This window comes from Thunnus maccoyii, chromosome 15 (assembly GCF_910596095.1).
Source record: "Thunnus maccoyii chromosome 15, fThuMac1.1, whole genome shotgun sequence".
NCBI classification, from domain to species: Eukaryota; Metazoa; Chordata; class Actinopteri; order Scombriformes; family Scombridae; genus Thunnus; species Thunnus maccoyii.
Window position 1 is genome coordinate 417,293 of NC_056547.1, and position 15,922 is coordinate 433,214.

The window sequence follows — 15,922 nt, forward strand, 5'->3', positions numbered from 1 at the left end:
TCACGGTGGTCGGGTTCACGGTGGTCGGGTTCTCATGGTGGTCGGGTTCTCACGGTGGTCGGGTTCATGGTGGTCGGGTTCTCACGGTGGTCGGGTTCACGGTGGTCGGGTTCTCACGGTGGTCGGGTTCACGGTGGTCGGGTTCTCACGGTGGTCGGGTTCTCACGGTGGTCGGGTTCATGGTGGTCGGGTTCACGGTGGTCGGGTTCATGGTGGTCGGGTTCTCACGGTGGTCGGGTTCTCATGGTGGTCGGGTTCACGGTGGTCGGGTTCATGGTGGTCGGGTTCTCATGGTGGTCGGGTTCTCACGGTGGTCGGGTTCACGGTGGTCGGGTTCTCATGGTGGTCGGGTTCACGGTGGTCGGGTTCATGGTGGTCGGGTTCACGGTGGTCGGGTTCTCATGGTGGTCCGGTTCTCGCGGTGGTCGGGTTCTCACGGTGGTCGGGTTCACGGTGGTCGGGTTCTCACGGTGGTCGGGTTCTCATGGTGGTCGGGTTCACGGTGGTCGGGTTCATGGTGGTCGGGTTCTCATGGTGGTCGGGTTCTCACGGTGGTCGGGTTCACGGTGGTCGGGTTCTCATGGTGGTCGGGTTCACGGTGGTCGGGTTCTCACGGTGGTCGGGTTCACGGTGGTCGGGTTCACGGTGGTCGGGTTCTCACGGTGGTTGGGTTCACGGTGGTCGGGTTCATGGTGGTCGGGTTCTCATGGTGGTCGGGTTCTCACGGTGGTCGGGTTCACGGTGGTCGGGTTCTCACGGTGGTCGGGTTCACGGTGGTCGGGTTCTCACGGTGGTCGGGTTCTCACGGTGGTCGAGTTCTCACGGTGGTCCGGTTCTCACGGTGGTCGGGTTCACGGTGGTCGGGTTCTCACGGTGGTCGGGTTCTCACGGTGGTCGGGTTCATGGTGGTCGGGTTCTCATGGTGGTCGGGTTCACGGTGGTCGGGTTCTCATGGTGGTCCGGTTCTCGCGGTGGTCGGGTTCTCGCGGTGGTCGGGTTCTCGCGGTGGTCGGGTTCTCATGGTGGTCGGGTTCTCATGGTGGTCGGGTTCTCTGCCACCATGGACTCTCTGTTTAGACTCAAATACTATTCTAATTTACTTTGTGATTTTGTGGTTTCATTCCAATATTTGATATAATTTTCTGGTTGTTTTGAGATGATTTGGTTGGTCAGATTGTTTTTGGTGTGTGTGGGTAGAGGTGACTGGTGACTGGTGGCACTGAAGGGCTTTGTACTGGGAGGACTGGGGGTCTCTCTCTCTCTTATATCTTTAAAAATCAAATTATTTATTCATAACAAAATACAGTGTTGCCAAAGCTCTGTATGAATAATGAATGTTGACAATAACCAAATCCATACGTATATATTTGTGTAAATATAACAGCAGAACTAACGTCTTTGCTTTATGAGGAAACTCAGATACTCAAACCCCATAATGTGGAAAAAAATCACATAAGTAAATTATTGATTATTGTGCATGTGCAGGATGTAGCCAATAATATACACATAATATATAATTATATATGATATATAATACATAGATTTAGATTTAGTCTCTGTGTGAGGAAGTGCAGCTCTGTCTCTGCAGCAGCCATGTTGTCTTGTATCTGCTGTTTCTGTTTCTGTGAGCTCAGTCTGAACATCAGCCGCTGTGGTCAGGCGTCTCTTTAGGGCCAGATAGTGTTTGCTTCATCTGTGTGATTTTGTGTTCCAATAAGTGAGGTAATTTTGTTTCTGTTGTGTTATAATTTGCTTGACTCTGATAGTTCTGGTCTCAGACTGGTCCTGAGGCAGAACACTGCTTGAACTGGTTTGGGAACAAAGCATCAAAACCAGCTGAGTGAGGCGACTTCTGCCTTCGCTGATCTCTCGGCGCTGCAGAGCTTTGTGATGGAAGGAGTGAAGGTCACTTCCTGTAGATGAAGCCAATATTTAATTGATCGCTTTTGGATTTTCAATAATAATGGAAATTGGCCTCATGCAGCTGTGCAGGCTGTTAGTTGTTGTCCTGAGCACCTGCAGGATGCTTTTATTAAATTCAGTGTGTGCGTTTTCAATTTCAAAAGGACAGACTCCTCCTCCTCCACTCTGATTGGCTCATTCTGTTTGATCGACAGGAGGCAGAGCCACTCGGGATCGTACTACGATGGTGGGGGGGGCAGGATGCCTCGCTCACCCTCTGACCTTGGTCTGGACCGCCGCTCCCGCTCACCACATGGCTCCCATGGTTACGGGGAAGAGGAACTGCGGGGCAGGAGACGACCAATCAGAGACAGGCGAGGCCGTTGGCACTCACAGGTGAGTCTGATGCAACAGGTAGCAGCAACATGTCATTATTCATTTATTTATTTAGGATTTAGTTGATTTCATGTGTAAATTATCTTTTTATTACTTACTCTGTTAATTACATTTTTATTATGTTTTTTATTTATGTTTCTTATTTTTAGTATTTAAGCATTAATAATTATACATGGTACGTATATAGCTGCCCTAAAGAAGGCTCTGTCCCCAAAACTGTGAAAGTTGGACTTTGGGTGGAGAGAAGACCAGCAGAGGTGGATCTGAGGGACCGAGATGGTTGGTAGGCTGAGAGGAGGTCTGGTAGGAGACAGGAAGCCAATGGAGCTCTTTTTGGACTGGGGTGAAGCGGTGCCAGGATTTGGTGTGAATAAGAAGTTTGGACCAGTTGGAGTCTGTTGATGGAGGCTGCACTGATGCTGTAGAGGAGCGAGTTACAATAGTCAAGACGGGAGTAAAAGACATGGACGAGTGTTTCAGCAGCACGGTGTGTAAGAGAGAGCCTGATCTTTGCGATATTGCGAAGGGTGGGATCAAGGGTCCCACCAAGATTGTGGGCCTGGGAGGACGGGGTGTCTGTGGTGCCATCAATGATGAGTGTAGATATGTTGGTTCTGCTGAGGGTTGACTTGGAGCCGATGAGTTCAGTCTTGTCATTATTAAGTTTGAGACAATTTTGTTGCATCCAGACTTTTATTGCAGACAGGCGGGAATTAATGTGGGAGAGGGGTTGGTTGTGGGGGGCTTTGGTGCTGAGGTATATCTGAGTGTCATCGGCATAGCAGTGGAAGTCCAGATTGAAGTGGCAGAGAATCTGACCAAGAGGGAGAATGTAGTAGAGGGCTGAGTGTGGAACCTGTGTGACTGTGATTGGGACAGTGTGGTTGTGAAGAGAAATGAAGTGTGATCTCTTGGAGAGGTTGGACCAGATCCAGTAAGTGTGGTGCCCTCGATACTGAGGTCTTCAAGTCTGCTGAGCGAGATGTTGTGGCTCACACTATCGAAGGCTACACTCAGGTCGAGCAGGATGAGGATGTTAAGGTCTCTGGTATCAGTACAGGTGAGGAGATCATTGAATTCTTTGAGGAGGGCAGTTTCAGTACTGTGGAGTGGGCGAAAACCAGACTGGAGGGGTTCAAGTAGGTTATTGGATTGCAGGTGGGTTTGGAGTTGTGAGGCTACGAGGCGTTCCAGAGTTTTAGAGAGGAAGGGAAGATGGACATTGGCTGATAGGAGTTGAGGCAGGATGGATCAAGACCAGGCTTTTTTAGGAGACAGCAACAGTTTTGAAGGCGGATGGGACAATTCCATGGGACAGTGAGGAGTTGAAGACATTGGTGAGCTGGGGGCATAGGATGGGAAGGCATGTCTTCAGCAGGGGGGTGGCAGGGGGTTGTGGGTTTGGTTTAGCTGATGAGTTTGGAGGTGATGGAGGGGACAACTGGAACAAACCTGGAGAGGTGGCGATGGGGAGGAGAGGTAGGGAGGTCAAAAGGGACGGAGAGGAGAGGGGCCAGAATCAGGACCAAAAAAATCAGGTGTAGAGGTGGAGAGGGAATCAGCACAGGGCTTGAGGAGGCTGTTCAAGGTGGAGAAGAGGGTGGAGGAGAGGTGAGTTTGTAGGCGTCGTGGTGGACAGTGAGTGATGTTTTCTTGGAGAGTCGTTCCAGTCGGCGGCCAGTCTGTTTCAGGGTGCGTAGCTCAGAGGGTCAGTGTGTCGATGGAGGCAAATAATGTGGTGTTGAGGTAATTGGCAAGATCATCAGGTGAGGTGGGGGCTGGTTCCAGGAGGAGAGCATTGGAGAGCAGATCTGAGAGTTGAAGGTTATTTCTCTGAGGAGTTGTGGATGTGGGGCTGGGAATGGAATAACGAACTGGATGAGATTATGATCTGTCAGAGGAAAATGGGACAGATGGATGTTGAGTACCGGTAGATTGACAGAGCAGACTAGGTCATGGATATGGTCTTTGACATGGGTGGGGATGGTGACGTGCTGCGCTAGGTTGAAATTGCTGGGTAAATTGATGAATTCAGATGCAAACTAACAGGTTGGTGAATCAATGTGTATGTTTAAATCACCGAGCAGCTGTAGACATGAGGAGAGAGATCAGGCAACTGTGAGGAGTTCGGACAGTTCAGACAGGTAAGATGGATTAGGTTTGGGTGGCCGGTAAGTGAGGATGACAGTCATTGAGCAACAGGCTTTAAATGCCAGGAGTTCAAATGATGAGACTGTGGGGAGGGTGAGTTCTGTGATACTGAAGTTCTGATTGAATAAAACAGCTAGACCACCTCCGTGATGAGGGTTTGCAGATGTAGCCAAAATCCGAGGGGACTCTTGTTTGAGAGGGAAAAAATAGTCAGGTTGTTGCCAAGTTTCTGTGACCAGGAGAAATTCAGTTAAATTGTCCAGGACTAGGGGTGAGGTGAGGTTAATAACAATAGGAGAGGGCTGAAAAGAGGTCCCATAGCAGCAGTTAACAAGTGTGTTAGTAGGAGGATGTAGCGTTAGTAGCGTTGTGTCCCGAACACAAACAGGAGTGACATTGGCTACTCACGGCACCGATGAGCAATACGCCACCAGTACTCTCCAACGGTAAACTCAGCGTTATTTTTAATTTGGTCTTTATTTTGATGTTCATCAGATGTTTCATAAATCACATTTCACAGAATATTAACAGAATATTAATGAGGTGACCTCAGTCCTGCAGTGTGGCAGTAATGAGCTCTGCAGTCTGTAGGGGATGCTGATAGCTGGTGATGATGATGGTGATGGTGGTTACCATGGTGATGATGGTGATGGTGACCTTCCTCCTCCTGGTTCAGGACCCTCTGGATCAGGTTCAGGATGAGCTCGAGCTGCGGCGGCAGCAGGAGGAGTTTCAGGCCCGTTACCGTAGCGACCCCAACCTGGCTCGTTACCCAGTGAAGCCGCAGCCGAGCGAGGAGGCCATGAGGATGTTAGCTCAGGTTGGCAGGGTCCGCCACCAACGCCGCCACAGCGACATCTCCCTGGAAACCGCAGAGGATCACCTGACCCCGAGGCACGGTGAGAACACAACCATCAATCTGCCGATGCCTTGCTTCATTATAGGGAATAGAACCATCAGCCTGCCGCTGCCTTGCTTCATTATAGGGAATAGAACCATCAGTCTGCCGCTGCCTTGCTTCATTACAGGGAATAGAACCATCAGCCTGCCGCTGCCTTGCTTCATTACAGGGAATAGAACCATCAGCCTGCCGCTGCCTTGCTTCATTACAGGGAATAGAACCATCAGCCTGCCGCTGCCTTGCTTCATGACAGAGAATAGAACCATCAGCCTGCCGGTGCCTTGCTTCATGACAGGGAATAGAACCATCAGCCTGCCGGTGCCTTGCTTCATTATAGGGAATAGAACCATCAACCTAACGGTGCCTTGCTTCATGACAGAGAATAGAACCATCAACCTTCTGGTGCCTTGCTTCATGACAGAGAATAGAACCATCAACCTACTGGTGCCTTGCTTTATGACAGGGAATTGAACCATCAACCTACTGGTGCCTTGCTTTATGACAGGGAATAGAACCATCAACCTACTGGTGCCTTGCTTCATGACAGAGAATAGAACCATCAACCTACTGGTGCCTTGCTTTATGACAGAGAATAGAACCATCAACCTACTGGTGCCTTGCTTCATTACAGGGAATAGAACCATCAACCTACTGGTGCCTTGCTTCATGACAGAGAATAGAACCATCAACCTACTGGTGCCTTGCTTCATTACAGGGAATAGAACCATCAACCTACTGGTGCCTTGCTTCATGACAGAGAATAGAACCATCAACCTACTGGTGCCTTGCTTTATGACAGAGAATAGAACCATCAACCTACTGGTGCCTTGCTTCATGACAGAGAATAGAACCATCAACCTACTGGTGCCTTGCTTCATGACAGAGAATAGAACCATCAACCTACTGGTGTCTTGCTTCATGACAGAGAATAGAACCATCAACCTACTGGTGCCTTGCTTCATGACAGAGAATAGAACCATCAACCTACTGGTGCCTTGCTTCATGACAGGGAATAGAACCATCAGCCTGCCGGTGTCTTGCTTCATTACAGGGAATAGAACCATCAGCCCGCCGGTGTCTTGTTTATGACAGAGAATAGAACCATCAACCTACTGGTGCCTTGCTTCATGACAGGGAATAGAACCATCAACCTACTGGTGCCTTGTTTATGACAGAGAATAGAACCATCAACCTACTGGTGCCTTGCTTCATGACAGGGAATAGAACCATCAACCTACTGGTGCCTTGCTTCATGACAGGGAATAGAACCATCAGCCTGCCGGTGTCTTGTTTATGACAGAGAATAGAACCATCAACCTACTGGTGCCTTGCTTCATGACAGAGAATAGAACCATCAACCTACTGGTGCCTTGCTTCATGACAGAGAATAGAACCATCAACCTACTGGTGTCTTGCTTCATGACAGAGAATAGAACCATCAACCTACTGGTGCCTTGTTTATGACAGAGAATAGAACCATCAACCTACTGGTGCCTTGCTTCATGACAGAGAATAGAACCATCAACCTACTGGTGCCTTGTTTATGACAGAGAATAGAACCATCAACCTACTGGTGCCTTGCTTCATGACAGAGAATAGAACCATCAACCTACTGGTGCCTTGCCTCATGACATCAACCTACTGGTGCCTTGCTTCATGACAGAGAATAGAACCATCAACCTACTGGTGTCTTGCTTCATGACAGAGAATAGAACCATCAACCTACTGGTGCCTTGCCTCATGACATCAACCTACTGGTGCCTTGTTTATGACAGAGAATAGAACCATCAACCTACTGGTGTCTTGCTTCATGACAGAGAATAGAACCATCAACCTACTGGTGTCTTGCTTCATGACAGAGAATAGAACCATCAACCTACTGGTGCCTTGTTTATGACAGAGAATAGAACCATCAACCTACTGGTGCCTTGCTTCATGACAGAGAATAGAACCATCAACCTACTGGTGCCTTGCCTCATGACATCAACCTACTGGTGCCTTGCTTCATGACAGAGAATAGAACCATCAACCTACTGGTGTCTTGCTTCATGACAGAGAATAGAACCATCAACCTACTGGTGCCTTGCTTCATGACAGAGAATAGAACCATCAACCTACTGGTGCCTTGCTTCATGACAGGGAATAGAACCATCAGCCTGCCGGTGTCTTGTTTATGACAGAGAATAGAACCATCAACCTACTGGTGTCTTGTTTATGACAGAGAATAGAACCATCAACCTACTGGTGCCTTGCTTCATGACAGGGAATAGAACCATCAACCTACTGGTGCCTTGTTTATGACAGAGAATAGAACCATCAACCTACTGGTGCCTTGCTTCATGACAGGGAATAGAACCATCAACCTACTGGTGCCTTGTTTATGACGGAGAATAGAACCATCAGCCTGCCAGTGTCTTGTTTATGACAGAGAATAGAACCATCAACCTACTGGTGCCTTGCTTCATGACAGAGAATAGAACCATCAACCTACTGGTGTCTTGCTTCATGACAGAGAATAGAACCATCAACCTACTGGTGCCTTGCTTCATGACAGAGAATAGAACCATCAACCTACTGGTGCCTTGCCTCATGACATCAACCTACTGGTGCCTTGCTTCATGACAGAGAATAGAACCATCAACCTACTGGTGTCTTGCTTCATGACAGAGAATAGAACCATCAACCTACTGGTGCCTTGCTTCATGACAGAGAATAGAACCATCAACCTACTGGTGCCTTGCTTCATGACAGGGAATAGAACCATCAGCCTGCCGGTGTCTTGTTTATGACAGAGAATAGAACCATCAACCTACTGGTGTCTTGTTTATGACAGAGAATAGAACCATCAACCTACTGGTGCCTTGCTTCATGACAGAGAATAGAACCATCAACCTACTGGTGCCTTGCTTCATGACAGAGAATAGAACCATCAACCTACTGGTGCCTTGCTTTATGACAGAGAATAGAACCATCAACCTACTGGTGCCTTGCTTCATGACAGGGAATAGAACCATCAACCTACTGGTGCCTTGCTTCATGACAGAGAATAGAACCATCAACCTACTGGTGCCTTGCTTCATGACAGAGAATAGAACCATCAACCTACTGGTGCCTTGCTTCATGACAGAGAATAGAACCATCAACCTACTGGTGCCTTGCTTCATGACAGAGAATAGAACCATCAACCTACTGGTGCCTTGCTTCATGACAGGGAATAGAACCATCAACCTACTGGTGCCTTGCTTCATGACAGAGAATAGAACCATCAACCTACTGGTGCCTTGCTTCATGACAGAGAATAGAACCATCAACCTAACGGTGCCTTGCTTCATGACAGAGAATAGAACCATCAACCTAACGGTGCCTTACTTTATGACAGAGAATAGAACCATCAACCTACTGGTGCCTTGCTTCATGACAGAGAATAGAACCATCAGCCTGCTGGTGCCTTGCTTTATGACAGAGAATAGAACCATCAGCCTGCTGGTGCCTTGCTTTATGACAGAGAATAGAACCATCAACCTACTGGTGCCTTGCTTTATGACAGAGAATAGAACCATCAGCCTGCTGGTGCCTTGCTTTATGACAGAGAATAGAACCATCAACCTACTGGTGCCTTACTTTATGACAGAGAATAGAACCATCAACCTACTGGTGCCTTGCTTCATGACAGAGAATAGAACCATCAACCTACTGGTGCCTTGCTTCATGACAGAGAATAGAACCATCAACCTACTGGTGCCTTACTTTATGACAGAGAATAGAACCATCAGCCTGCTGGTGCCTTGCTCGGCAGCAGTCTGACATGTGTTTTCTGCTCTCAGCTCTCCGGCAGCCTCGGGCTTCAGGATTGGTCGGAGCTGGAGGTCAGAGGTTGTACTCGGTGGACCGGGCAGCCAACCACATCAGCCCCTCCTCTCCTCGCAGCAGCCCCGTACCTCAGCAACACCTGGACCCGAGCGCTGCCCTCAAGAGGAAGTCGGCCAATGAGAGCGCAGCGCAGGGGGGAGGGAGGATGGGGAGGATGCACGTGATTGGCAGCTTCAGCAGCTCAGAGGAGGACCTGGCGACCACGCCCGACTACACCAGCTGTGACGAGCCCGACCGTGAGTGCTACATGCTACATGCTAGCCGCTAATGCACACAGATATGAAATTATTACATGTAAAGCTTTGCGTTAACATTTTATCAGAAACTGAACTCATTCTCTACACAAACAATCAACAACAACTGAGCAGTATGCAGTATAAATACTGAGCAGTACGCAGTATAAATACTGAGCAGTACGCAGTATAAATACTGAGCAATAAGCAGTATAAATACTGAGCAGTACGCAGTATAAATACTGAGCAGTACGCAGTATAAATACTGAGCAGTACGCAGTATAAATACTGAGCAATAAGCAGTATAAATATTGAGCAGTATGCAGTATAAATACTGAGCAGTGCGCAGTATAAATACTGAGCAGTACGCAGTATAAATACTGAGCAGTACGCAGTATAAATACTGAGCAGTGTGCAGTATAAATACTGAGCAGTACGCAGTATAAATACTGAGCAGTGTGCAGTATAAATACTGAGCAGTACGCAGTATAAATACTGAGCAGTGCGCAGTATAAATACTGAGCAGTGCGCAGTATAAATACTGAGCAGTACGCAGTATAAATACTGAGCAGTGCGCAGTATAAATACTGAGCAGTACGCAGTATAAATACTGAGCAGTGCGCAGTATAAATACTGAGCAGTATGCAGTATAAATACTGAGCAGTACGCAGTATAAATACTGAGCAGTACACAGTATAAATACTGAGCAGTACGCAGTATAGATACTGAATGCAGGTGTTTGTTAAACAGGAAACAGCTGCTGCAGTAACTGTGCAGCTTTATTAGTGTCACAGTGCAAATGTGTTCAGACACAAACTGCATCACATCAGCTGATCAGCTGATCAGCTGATCACAGCCGTCATCAGAAACAGACGTCACTTCAGAGTAAAAGTCTCATTTCTCTAAAAACATATTTCCTCGTTTCCTCTCTCCTACTTTGGTTTCCTCGTGTCCTCTCTCCTCGCTTGGTTTCCTCGTGTCCTCTCTCCTCGCTTCGTTTCCTCGTGTCCTCTCTCCTCGCTTGGTTTCCTTGTTTCCTCTCTCCTTGCTTGGTTTCCTCGTGTCCTCTCTCCTTGCTTGGTTTCCTCGTGTCCTCTCTCCTCGCTTGGTTTCCTCGTGTCCTCTCTCCTTGCTTGGTTTCCTCGTGTCCTCTCTCCTTGCTTGGTTTCCTTGTGTCCTCTCTCCTAGCTTGGTTTCCTTGTTTCCTCTCTCCTTGCTTGGTTTCCTCGTGTCCTCTCTCCTCGCTTGGTTTCCTCGTGTCCTCTCTCCTAGCTTGGTTTCCTCGTGTCCTCTCTCCTTGCTTGGTTTCCTCGTGTCCTCTCTCCTAGCTTGGTTTCCTCGTGTCCTCTCTCCTTGCTTGGTTTCCTCGTGTCCTCTCTCCTAGCTTGGTTTCCTCGTGTCCTCTCTCCTCGCTTGGTTTCCTCGTGTCCTCTCTCCTTGCTTGGTTTCCTCGTGTCCTCTCTCCTCGCTTGGTTTCCTCGTGTCCTCTCTCCTACTTTGGTTTCCTCGTGTCCTCTCTCCTAGCTTTGTTTCCTCGTGTCCTCTCTCCTCGCTTGGTTTCCTTGTTTCCTCTCTCCTTGCTTGGTTTCCTCGTGTCCTCTCTCCTCGCTTGGTTTCCTTGTTTCCTCTCTCCTAGCTTGGTTTCCTCGTGTCCTCTCTCCTCGCTTGGTTTCCTTGTTTCCTCTCTCCTTGCTTGGTTTCCTCGTGTCCTCTCTCCTCGCTTGGTTTCCTTGTTTCCTCTCTCCTCGCTTGGTTTCCTCGTGTCCTCTCTCCTCGCTTGGTGTCCTCGTGTCCTCTCTCCTCGCTTGGTTTCCTTGTTTCCTCTCTCCTAGCTTGGTTTCCTCGTGTCCTCTCTCCTCGCTTGGTGTCCTCGTGTCCTCTCTCCTCGCTTGGTTTCCTTGTTTCCTCTCTCCTAGCTTGGTTTCCTCGTGTCCTCTCTCCTCGCTTGGTTTCCTCGTGTCCTCTCTCCTTGCTTGGTTTCCTCGTGTCCTCTCTCCTTGCTTGGTTTCCTCGTGTCCTCTCTCCTCGCTTGGTTTCCTCGTGTCCTCTCTCCTTGCTTGGTTTCCTCGTGTCCTCTCTCCTCGCTTGGTTTCCTTGTTTCCTCTCTCCTAGCTTGGTTTCCTCGTGTCCTCTCTCCTCGCTTGGTGTCCTCGTGTCCTCTCTCCTCGCTTGGTTTCCTTGTTTCCTCTCTCCTTGCTTGGTTTCCTCGTGTCCTCTCTCCTTGCTTGGTTTCCTCGTGTCCTCTCTCCTCGCTTGGTTTCCTCGTGTCCTCTCTCCTTGCTTGGTTTCCTCGTGTCCTCTCTCCTTGCTTGGTTTCCTTGTGTCCTCTCTCCTAGCTTGGTTTCCTTGTTTCCTCTCTCCTTGCTTGGTTTCCTCGTGTCCTCTCTCCTCGCTTGGTTTCCTCGTGTCCTCTCTCCTAGCTTGGTTTCCTCGTGTCCTCTCTCCTTGCTTGGTTTCCTCGTGTCCTCTCTCCTAGCTTGGTTTCCTCGTGTCCTCTCTCCTTGCTTGGTTTCCTCGTGTCCTCTCTCCTAGCTTGGTTTCCTCGTGTCCTCTCTCCTCGCTTGGTTTCCTCGTGTCCTCTCTCCTTGCTTGGTTTCCTCGTGTCCTCTCTCCTCGCTTGGTTTCCTCGTGTCCTCTCTCCTACTTTGGTTTCCTCGTGTCCTCTCTCCTAGCTTTGTTTCCTCGTGTCCTCTCTCCTCGCTTGGTTTCCTTGTTTCCTCTCTCCTTGCTTGGTTTCCTCGTGTCCTCTCTCCTCGCTTGGTTTCCTTGTTTCCTCTCTCCTAGCTTGGTTTCCTCGTGTCCTCTCTCCTCGCTTGGTTTCCTTGTTTCCTCTCTCCTTGCTTGGTTTCCTCGTGTCCTCTCTCCTCGCTTGGTTTCCTTGTTTCCTCTCTCCTCGCTTGGTTTCCTCGTGTCCTCTCTCCTCGCTTGGTGTCCTCGTGTCCTCTCTCCTCGCTTGGTTTCCTTGTTTCCTCTCTCCTAGCTTGGTTTCCTCGTGTCCTCTCTCCTCGCTTGGTGTCCTCGTGTCCTCTCTCCTCGCTTGGTTTCCTTGTTTCCTCTCTCCTAGCTTGGTTTCCTCGTGTCCTCTCTCCTCGCTTGGTTTCCTCGTGTCCTCTCTCCTTGCTTGGTTTCCTCGTGTCCTCTCTCCTTGCTTGGTGTCCTCGTGTCCTCTCTCCTTGCTTGGTGTCCTCAGGTCTCTCCTGCGTCCTCGGTGGGAGGGGCTTAGACGCGGGCAGGGTTCCAGTGAGGGAACGTGGCTGATGTTCCCAGCGTGTTCTCTCTCTCTGACGATAATTAGCTCAGTGTGATAATCTTCTTAGAGCTGAACTCACCTGCAGCTCCTCTGACGGACAGCAGAGGGTTCCCACAAGAACCAAACAGGCAGACTGTGACCTCTGACCTCCTGTAGAGGGCGGAACATCTCTCTGGGATCTTCTGTAGTTCTACAGGTTTCATGCTTCATGTTCTGGATGGTTGTAATCTGTAGTCTGCAGTGATTTTAAGGTTCTGTTAAAGCTCTGTAAGGTACCACGTCTGTTCTCGATGGTTCTTCTGTTCTGTTGGGCTCCTGTTTACTGAGGTACCTTTAAAGCCCTCGGGACAGCAACAAAGGAACGTACTAAACTTAAATGCATGTTAACACAACAGTTTATTAAGAAAGCAGAATAAATTCACAAGGAAATCATTAAGGTTCCTCTTGGAGGTCAAAGGTCAGTCCTCCTCATACAGCCGGCAGTGAAAACAGCCTGAGATGAGTTTTGCTGTGATTTGGCGCCATATAAATAATATAATATATAATATATAATACATAAATAAACTGGGTCCAGTTTTAAACTTGCTGTTATTTGAACCTTTATGTTGTGTTTATAATATAATAAAAGCACAAGACAACCGTGTCTGTCTAGACTTTTGATTATTAAAGCTCCAAGAGAACAAATCATGCTTTCAGTTATGAAGATAATCTCATATTTATACTGAAGACAATATAAATTTTATTTTAATTTTGCCTGAACTTAGTATGTAAGAACTGTTGTTGGTATTCTGAATGGCTGATATACTTCATTAAGAAATATCAGATTTAAATAGTTATTGCTGATATTGGCAGAAACACACCGACTATAATATATCAATACACATACACACACACACACACACACACACACACACACACTCACACACACACACACACACACACACACTCACACACACACACACACACACACACTCACACACACACATACACACACACACACACACACACACACACACACACTCACACACACACATACACACACACACACACACACACACACACACACACACACACACACATACACACACACACACTCACACACACACATACACACACACATACACACACACACACACACACACACACACACACACATACACACACACACACACACACACACACACACACTCACACACACACATACACACACACACACACACACACACATACACACACACACACACACACACACACTCACACACACACACACACACACACATACACACACACACACACACACACACACACACTCACACACACACACACACACACACACACACACACACACACACAGACACACACTCACTGTGCCTATTAGGTTGCATTTATTCATGTATAACCTTTATTTTTAATTTTTGCTGTTAAAACATGTGAACATGTGTATTTATATGCAATAGCCTATTTTCACATATCACACATAATAATGTTTAACTGCCGTATGCATCGGTGCATTTCAGTGTCCTGTTTTATCTCAACGACATCAGTTTCTCTGAGACCTTCAGTTCATCATACACAACAAAGGCTAGTGCAGGGTTAGAGTTATTATTCATGCATTAGACAGGCTAGCGCAGGGTTAGAGTTATTATTCATGCATTAGACATGCTAGTGCAGGGTTAGAGTTATTATTCATGCATTAGACATGCTAGTGCAGGGTTAGAGTTATTATTCATGCATTAGACATGCTAGTGCAGGGTTAGAGTTATTATTCATGCATTAGACATGCTAGTGCAGGGTTAGAGTTATTATTCATGCATTAGACATGCTAGTGCAGGGTTAGAGTTATTATTCATGCATTAGACATGCTAGCGCAGGGTTAGAGTTATTATTCATGCATTAGACATGCTAGCGCAGGGTTAGAGTTATTATTCATGCATTAGACATGCTAGCGCAGGGTTAGAGTTATTATTCATGCATTAGACATGCTAGCGCAGGGTTAGAGTTATTATTCATGCATTAGACATGCTAGCGCAGGGTTAGAGTTATTATTCATGCATTAGACATGCTAGCGCAGGGTTAGAGTTATTATTCATGCATTAGACATGCTAGCGCAGGGTTAGAGTTATTATTCATGCATTAGACATGCTAGCGCAGGGTTAGAGTTATTATTCATGCATTAGACATGCTAGCGCAGGGTTAGAGTTATTATTCATGCATTAAACATGCTAGTGCAGGGTTAGAGTTATTATTCATGCATTAAACATGCTAGTGCAGGGTTAGAGTTATTATTCATGCATTAGACATGCTAGCGCAGGGTTAGAGTTATTATTCATGCATTAGACATGCTAGCGCAGGGTTAGAGTTATTATTCATGCATTAGACATGCTAGCGCAGGGTTAGAGTTATTATTCATGCTATAGACATGCTAGTGCAGGGTTAGAGTTATTATTCATGCATTAAACATGCTAGCGCAGGGTTAGAGTTATTATTAGTTAAATCCCGGGGTCTTCATATGCTTGTTGAGCACATCATGTGACCAAATTTAACCTGAACTGCTGAAGTACAAATCTCCTTTCTCTGACTGGATTACTTTACCTGATCAAGACATTGATTATTTTATATTTGCTTTACTGAAAAGAGAAACTGTGTCAGCATGAGGTGAGCTGACAGCAAGTGATGTTAATATATGACGACTGATTGCGGGATTCAGGGCGGCTAATTCTGGTTTAGCTGGATGTGGTGAACATGTAACATGGAATAACAGTATGTTTGCTGATTGTGTGGTTGGTTCCTTCCTGTCTAACATTACTGTTGTGTTGATTTGCCGAGGCTTCACTGTTTCTGTAGATTGTAACGTAGCTGACTTGCTGGATTTGTCTTGAGATATTATGAAATGGGATTCTGGAGTGAAGACGAGCACTTCTTGTCATTAACACTTGATTGGCATAAAATCAGCTGCTTATCGGTCAGATGTTGGGGTAATATTAATAAAAACATTAAAACAGTGTTTGCTGGTTATAACGTATCAGTTTAGCTAACAGATCAATGCTGTTGAGAGCTAGCAATCAGCAATCAGCAATAACTTTGACTTAGAACTCAGCTGGTCTGTTACTTGGTAGCTAACAATAAAGTTACCTTGTTCACTAACATTTATAGTTTATGTTCACCCATATGTAAAATAAATAAATCTCTACTCTATACTGATGTGTGGAGAGTTATTGC

General features: G+C 47.1%; 1 protein-coding gene across 6 annotated transcripts in view; it reads left to right on the forward strand.

Annotated features, from left to right (window-relative positions):
* The first annotated feature begins 1,606 nt into the window (after positions 1-1,606).
* The window catches only part of LOC121912583 (regulating synaptic membrane exocytosis protein 2-like), a 65,801-nt gene continuing 51,485 nt past the window's right edge, over positions 1,607-15,922 (forward strand). For 3 of the 6 annotated variants that reach the window (XM_042434802.1, XM_042434803.1, XM_042434804.1), the window contains exons 1-4: positions 1,608-1,905; positions 2,118-2,298; positions 5,126-5,348; positions 9,175-9,456. In XM_042434802.1, the coding sequence (XP_042290736.1) occupies positions 2,164-2,298; positions 5,126-5,348; positions 9,175-9,456 (640 nt within the window). In that variant the 5' untranslated portion in view covers positions 1,608-1,905; positions 2,118-2,163. Of the gene's footprint in view, positions 1,906-2,117; positions 2,299-5,125; positions 5,349-9,174; positions 9,457-12,601; positions 12,900-15,922 lie in introns of those variants that run through there. The other 3 variants (XM_042434800.1, XM_042434807.1, XM_042434806.1) reach the window with 3 other exon arrangements.